This window comes from Pongo abelii, chromosome 14 (assembly GCF_028885655.2).
Source record: "Pongo abelii isolate AG06213 chromosome 14, NHGRI_mPonAbe1-v2.0_pri, whole genome shotgun sequence".
Lineage (NCBI taxonomy): Eukaryota > Metazoa > Chordata > Mammalia > Primates > Hominidae > Pongo > Pongo abelii.
In genome coordinates this window covers 120,427,950-120,435,342 of record NC_071999.2, presented here as the reverse complement: position 1 = coordinate 120,435,342, position 7,393 = coordinate 120,427,950, and the positions used below count along the sequence as shown (strand labels likewise).

Below are 7,393 nucleotides of genomic sequence, written 5' to 3'. Positions count from 1 at the left end.
TTGGAATAAAAAGTAATTGCTACAAACTAATGATTAATGATATTCATATATAATCATATCTAAGATCTATATCTGGTATAACTATTCCTGTTTTATATTTTATTATACTGGAACAGCTCGTGTCCTCTGTCTCTTGCCTCAGCGCCTGGGTGGCTTGCCGCCCACAATTAACATCTATCCAAACATCAAATCTTGATCTATCCTGCGTTTCTCCACACCCTGCGGCTGCAAGTCTGCTCCAGCGCTGCCTTGGAGACCTGTCCAGGTCCACCTGGACCCCACAGACAGGGGCCATAAGCGAAGCGTCGCCTGCAGAGTTGGGCAGAGGAAGCTCAGAGCTTCCCCACTGGGACATGAGTGCCACAATAACACTCTTAAAAAGAAAAACCTTCTGGGTTAATACCTTTCCTTTGAATTAACCTCCATCCAGGTAAAAAATGATTGATGAGTAAATGTTTGTTAATTAAAATTGAGGCTTTCTGTTGGCTTATAAATGTTAAGCTTTGTGGCACTTACTGATGTGGAAAGTAAGACCCAGCAAGGCTAACTTACCTAAGCAAGGTCCCAAAGCCGCAACTAAAACCAAGTCCCTGAGCTGACAATGGCATCTTGGGTGTTGTACCCATTCGTGAGAATACCTGGGGTTTTAAGGCAAAAGCAGGCTGTGGGGACACTGAGAACATCAGCCTGGAGTTTGCAGCTTCCCCACTCTCCCTGCCTCTTCAGGGACAATGCCCTCTGGGTGGCGGTGATCGAGTTCTGCCAGTGCGGGGAAGCTCTGCGGGGTGAAGGGAAGCCTGGAGAGGAATCTGCCAGGCCCAGCGTCCCCAGCGTCACCTCCTAAAACTGCAGTAAAAGGACTGGGAGGCTACGGGAAGCAAGCTGGGCCACCCGGACAGAGCATCCCCAGGTGCCGGATGCCTTTTCTTCCTAGCATCCTGTCCCACCACCCCCAGGACACTGCAACACTAGTCATCCTGCACAGGCTTCCGCTGCAGCTTCTCAAAGACTGCTGTCCACAGACACGGGCCCAGCCCCGTCGACATGAGGGTAACAGCCAATTCAGAAATGTTGTAATCTCTAGCTGGTTATCTGATTATCTTTTTAATGTATCAAATTAACTGAATAATGCCCTCATTTTGTGTTAGGTGGATATGAACTTTGTCATGAGCCATGGAAGTGTTCACTGGTCTCAATTTTGATGTCAAATTTGGGAAAGCACTTTCTAGTACAAGTTGTTCTTCTGATTGACTCATTCACGTGTGCTTTGGTCTCCTGTGCCAGTGTTCTGCCAGGAGCGGGTGACAGAGTGCAGATTGTGGAGGGCCCTGCGAACACAGGCTTGACGCCTGTGGAGGCCACAGTGGCGGTCCTCAAAGGGACGCCAAAATGGAACTGAAGGATGGGTTGGCCCAGTGGATAGGGGAGGGAGTGGGGGTGGGAGAAGGCCCAGGGCATTCAGGGAATGCAAAGAAACCTAGTCTGGCTGGAACGCAGTGACTGAGGGCCCGTAAGATGAATGAGGAAAAGCTTCCTACAGTGATGTGTGAAAAAAACAACTGCCTCTGGATAGTTTACAATGCTTACAGGTGTTGCTCAGTGTCAGAAATATTTTATTAACACACAGCTTGCTTATGCCAAGACATATTATCATTATTGTCTGAAACATAGTGCTGAGGATAATTTTTAAAAATGACAGCAGTATATCACTGAAAAAAAGCAGGAAATCATCTAATCTGGAGACACACACCCCCCCCCCCCACACTGGTGCACACCCCCCCACAGACACACTACACACCGCACACTAGTCCACACACACCACACACAACATACCACACACAACATACTAGTGCAAACCCAACAGACATACACCACACAATATACCACACACACCCCACAGACACACACACACCACACACTAGTGCACACCCCCCACAGACACACTACACACCACACACTAGTCCACACACATCACACACAACATACCACACCCCACATACTAGTGCAAACCCAACAGACATACTCCACACAATATACCACACACATACCCCACAGACACCACACACCGCACACTGGTGCACACAACACAGACCACACACACACCACAGCCCCCCCGCCCAATACCACACACATGTAACTATGCTTATGAATTGCTGGTTTCAGTGAATGTGGCACTTGGTGATTGGTTACATTCTTCTTGATCAGTCCTCCTTATTCTGAATTACTTTGTATGTATTGAGAATTATACATTATTTTGCCACAATTTATGATTTGATGAAAATATTGGGAAGAACATGAGAAAGAGTGATGGGGTGTTGGAATTGTGGGCTCCTTAAAATTTCCCCTCAGCCTTGTAGAAAATGAGAAAATCTCCAAGTGTCTGGTTAATTTGCCCGGGTACTTCAGTCAGCGGCATCTTTTTTGTTTGTTTGTTTTTGAGACAAGGTCTCCCTCAGTCACCCAGGCTGGAGTGCGTTGGTGTGATCGCTGCTCACTGCAGCCTAAACCTCCCAGGCTCAACCAATCCTCCCACCTCAGCCTCCTGAGTAGCTGGGACCACAGGCGCCACCACACCCGGCTAGTTTTTGTATGTTTTGTAGAGATAGGGTCTCACTGTGTGGCTCAGGCTAGTCTTGAATTTCCAGACTCAAGCAATTCGCCCCGCCCCCCCACTCCCCCCCCATCAGCCTCCTGAGGTGCTGGCAGGTGTGAGCCACTGCCCGCCCGCGGCATCTACTCCACAGGACGTCCATTCTGGAGATCGCCACTAGTGGGCACCATTTCTCCACGCATCCGTGGGCTTTTCTCCAAGGTCCTTGTTAGCGGGTGGCTGCTGGCCTGGGGCATTGCAGTTTTTGAAAGTCTCTGACCAGACATGCACTTATGCAGCGAGGGACTCAAGGTTGTCTCGAGGCCCAGATCACAGAATCTGAGAGGCAATGGGGCTTCACAGATGGATTCCCTAAGGGTTCCGTTTAAGGAGTTCTTTCCATTTCAGCCACGGTTTTGAGGATCAGTACAATTTGTGGTTCCCCTTCCCCAATCTGTGGGTTACATGAAAACTAAATCTGGTCTTTAAAGAACTATTTATTGTCTATGGAGTTTTAGGACATTATAGTTACTGTTGAGGAGAGAAGACAATTAAACAAATACTCATACAAGAAAAGTCCTAGTTGGTAAATACTGAGAGCTTTGCAGCTGCGTGAGCAGAATGACATTTCACGAGTGGCTCCAGCCCAGTGTGGCACGGCTCTGGCACATCTCCGGACCTGAAAACAAGCTCAGCGTAACATGGGACAGACGTCACAGTCCACCACCTGTGTCAGTCTTGCTGGTTTTAATAACGTTTCAATGTGTGTTTCCCTACCAGACCCATGTGCTGAACCCAGCTGTAGGTCACTGGAGTTTGCCTTCTCTGCTAAGCAAGTCTGACCTCCAGGCTTGGCAACCATTTCTGGAACAGAGATGTTTCACAGTGTTAGCACCCGAAGGGCCTGGACTCCATCAGCTGCCCAGGTTGCATTTCCAGAACATTCCCTCCCATCTGGAATTCTATCCACATCGCAACCAGAGGGGCCTACATGCACCCTAAGGCCAAAGACATCGCCCTTTTATGGTAGCCTCGTTCTTCTCTGAGACAGATGAGGTCTGGGAGTCCTGAGAGTGGCCTTGTGTGACCCTTCTGGTGACAGCAGGGAACAGTGTGGCAATCAAACCCGGCAGAGCCACGGCCAAAGGGCTGAGATGTCTGGCGGGCCCATGTCCCACTGACCTGGAGAAAACACACAGCAGCCACTGCTTTACCGACTTTGGCTTCACCACTGCAGGGTGGGGACGGGAGTGAGGCAGAGGAGGCGCTCAGGGCTCGGAATGAAGGAGGCTCCTCAGGTGAGCCCTGCACAGCCTAGGGCAACAGCCTCCTGCTCTGCAGGGGGCACTCCCTTCCCCCACCCCAGTACGGGCCTGGGCCACGCCTGCAGTTCTTCTTCCTCCTTCTCTTTCTTGTCCATCCTCTCCCTCCCCTCCCCTTCCACTCCCCCTGCTTCGCTTCTCCTCCCCTCCCCACCTTCCCTCCCCCGTGCCTCCCCTCCCCTTCCTCCCTTCCCCTTCCCCCTCCCCCTCACTTCTCCTCCCCTCCCTACCCCTTCCCCCTCCCCCTCCCTCCTCTGTCTTTCTCCTCTCCTTCTGTCTCTTCCCCGCCTCTTCCACTATGGGACTACTTTTCTTCCTTCTTTTCCCTTCTCCCTTCTTCTCTCTCTCCTTTATTTTCTTCCTTTCTATATTTAACACATATTTCCTGTGTGCCCACCTCACACGGGATAGACAGGCTTCTGTCCTCACTGCTCCATCCATTATATTTATGATGGTTTTAAAGCATTTCAAAGTTCTATAGGTTTCAATTAATTTGATACCCAGTGTAACATGGGACAGACACATCTCTGGATCTGAAAATGCAGCTGGTATTTGACTTTTCAGGTCATCAGAGCTTGTGGGTGGCTGGTTTTTACACTAAGGCTGCTGGCAGGATGCTCATTTGTCCACTAACTCTCTGAGCAAAGTCCAGAAGGGAAAAGAGCTGACATTATGGCTCTTCTGTGTAATGGGAAGATTTTATCTACTTCTTGACTATGTATAGCAATTTGTCAGTCTTTATAAACTGTTTGCTCTCTGGAAAGAGACAGATTGAGAACAATGTTCTCAGGACCAGACAGCAGCCTTTCTAGTTTTGTGATAGATCCTTTGAAGTTCATTGCATTAGGGCCTATCAGGGAGGGCTGGCACAGGCCAGGACTCCTACAGCACAACCCTCGTGGGGTGGAACAAGGTGGGGACACACAGGCAGGCACATTCAGAAAATGCTGCCAGAGTCAACCCTAAACTGCCACCTCGAAAAGGAAGTGCAAATTCAAGGCTTGCAAACCAAGGACGCAAATCGCTATGGAGAGGCCATTTTTTCCATCAAGTTTAGCACAGACGTGGACTGTTAATGAAGGTCTGTGCCCAGTTGGGCTTCAAGACAGAGAGGGGCGGGGCCACCTGGAGAGGTCATGGCTGCAGTGGGCAGAGGCCAAGCCCCTCCTGGCCCGATGCAGGCATCTCAGGCTCCAGCACCACCTGCTGCACAGGAGAGGCTTCAGGAGGTCCACTGGGGGAACAGCAGGAGACCCAGAATCCACGTCCAGGCCTGTCTGACCCTACAGTCTGTGATTTTAAACACTGTCAATGGAAGGTCCCGCCTGAGGAGCGCTTAGGAATCTGGGATTGCCGAATTCCGTGTGGAGGAGCCGGAGGCAAGCTCTGCTATTCATGTCAAGTGCATTTTAAAGGAGCTTGTGCATAAAGGAATGAAATAAGGAATGAAATTAGCTGCTGCTGCTTTTTTTTTCTTTTGGTAGAGATGGGTTCTCATCATGTGGCCTAGGCTGGTCTTGAATTCCTGGGCTCGTGCGACCCTCCCACTTTGGCCTCCCAAACTGCTGGGAATGTAGATGTGCGATACCATGCCCAGCCTGAAATTATCTTCTTATTCTCATTCAAACAAAACAAAACAAAAATCTAAATCTATAACATGGGTTAAAAATAGCAAAGAGTACTTTGGGAGGCCGAGGCAGGCAGATCACCTGAGGTCAGGCATTCAAGACCAGCCTGGTCAACATGGTGAAACCCCGTCTCTACTAAAAATACAAAAATTAGCTGGGAGTGGTTGTGCATGTGCCTGTAATCCCATCCATCTCAAAAAATAAATAAATAAAATAAAAATAATAAATAAATAGCAAAGAGTAGTTAGGGACCGTGACATTTCTGAGGGGTCAGCTATCAGCTCCATGAGGCCGAGACTACATATGCAGAGCTTTGTTGAGTGAATGAAGGTGTGTGTGAGTCTTTTAACTCATTTTTAAAAGGTATTGCCCATGGGCTGATGTTCATTTTTGTGGAAGAGTTTAGATGGGATCTTACCTGGGGCTGATAGAGAACTAAGCAGATCCCAAGCACTCTCAGACGTACCCTTAATGTCTCCAACCGAGACTCTCTGGGTCCTTTTTTCTTTTCTTCTCTTTTTCTTCTTCTTTTTTTTTTTTTTTTTGAGATGGAGTCTTGCTCTGTCGCCCCGGTTGGAGTGCAGTGGCGTGTTCTCGGCTCACTGCAACCTCCATCTCCCGGGTTCAAGCGATTCTCCTGCCTCAGCCTCCTGAGTAGCTGGGATTACAGGTGCCTGCCACCACGCCCGGCTAACTTTTTTGTATTTTTAGTAGAGATGGGGTTTCACCATGTTGGTCAGGCTGGTCTCAAACTCCTGACCTTGTGATCCGCCCACCTCAGCCTCTCAAAGTGCTGGGATTACAGGCGTGAGCCATCGTGCCTGGCCCTCTGGGTCTTTTTTATATCTTAGGTTATGTATTCTGGAGCCAAGCTGTAGTTTCATCATGTTGAAAAATTTTAATCTGATTTATTTAGATATTTGTTAAAGGAACAATCACAGAGCTTTTAAGGTAAGTACACAAATCCACCTAGGAATTATAGACAAATCCACCACAGCTCAAAATATGGTAACAGAATAAGTCTTCATAGCTAGAGAAAAAAATCTAATTCAAAACCTTTAGCTCCTAATATTACTCTGCATAATTTGTTTTCAGTTATCAGTCCAAGAAGCACAGAAAATAGTTTTGCTGCATCATCTGCTCAGGCACATTGTTGAAACACCGTTTTAGGAGCTGCCTCATGGGTACTTCACAGCTGCTCTGGCTGTGATAACAGTGAAGAGAGGAAGAGAGCGGGACTGCCCTGGCCACGGCCTTGGGCAAGGCTGATACCCCACACTGCCCTGAGACCGGTGGCTGTGTTAGCCTGGGGGAGCTCACGGGTGGCCTTGTGGGTCTTCCTTGTCACCCCCTCATCACACTTGTCTTCTTTCTGGATTTGTGTTCTGAATCCTCACCCTTCCTCACTTCTCTTTTAGGGTCCAGGCTTGGCTATGCGCTTGCTAAATTCCAGTTTCAGTTCCTGCTGGATCAAAAATACATATTTGAAACTAACACTTTCTTAGGCAAGAACAAGAAACTATCAACTTACTTGGGAAATGGAGTATTTCAACTCATTGACAAGTCTTTACTTAGAATTAAACATACAATTTTTTAAATAACAGCTTTATTTGGATACAATTCTATACCCCTTTACAGTGTATATTTTAGTGTGTTTTGGTGTATTCAGAGTTGTGCAACTATTGTCACAATATAATTTCAGAACATTTTCATCACCTCCCCCTCCAAAAATCAAATTCCTTAGTGATCACTCCCCAATTTCCCTTCCCCCAGCCCCTGACAACCACGGATTACTTTTTGTCTCTTTGAATGTGCCTATTCTGGACGTTTCATATAAAAGGGATCAGACAACA

The 7,393-nt window shown here is 48.0% G+C and overlaps 1 protein-coding gene across 2 annotated transcripts in view; it reads right to left on the bottom strand.

The window, feature by feature from the left end:
• Positions 1-6,433: 6,433 nt before the first annotated feature.
• CFAP97D2 (CFAP97 domain containing 2) overlaps positions 6,434-7,393 on the bottom strand; it is a 43,527-nt gene continuing 42,567 nt past the window's right edge. Inside the window, exon 5 of one of the 2 annotated variants that reach the window (XM_054529325.2) lies at positions 6,434-7,005. In XM_054529325.2, coding sequence (XP_054385300.2) covers positions 6,955-7,005 — 51 coding nt within the window. In that variant the 3' untranslated portion in view covers positions 6,434-6,954. The remainder of the gene's footprint in view (positions 7,006-7,393) is intronic. The other variant, XM_054529326.2, reaches the window with a different exon arrangement.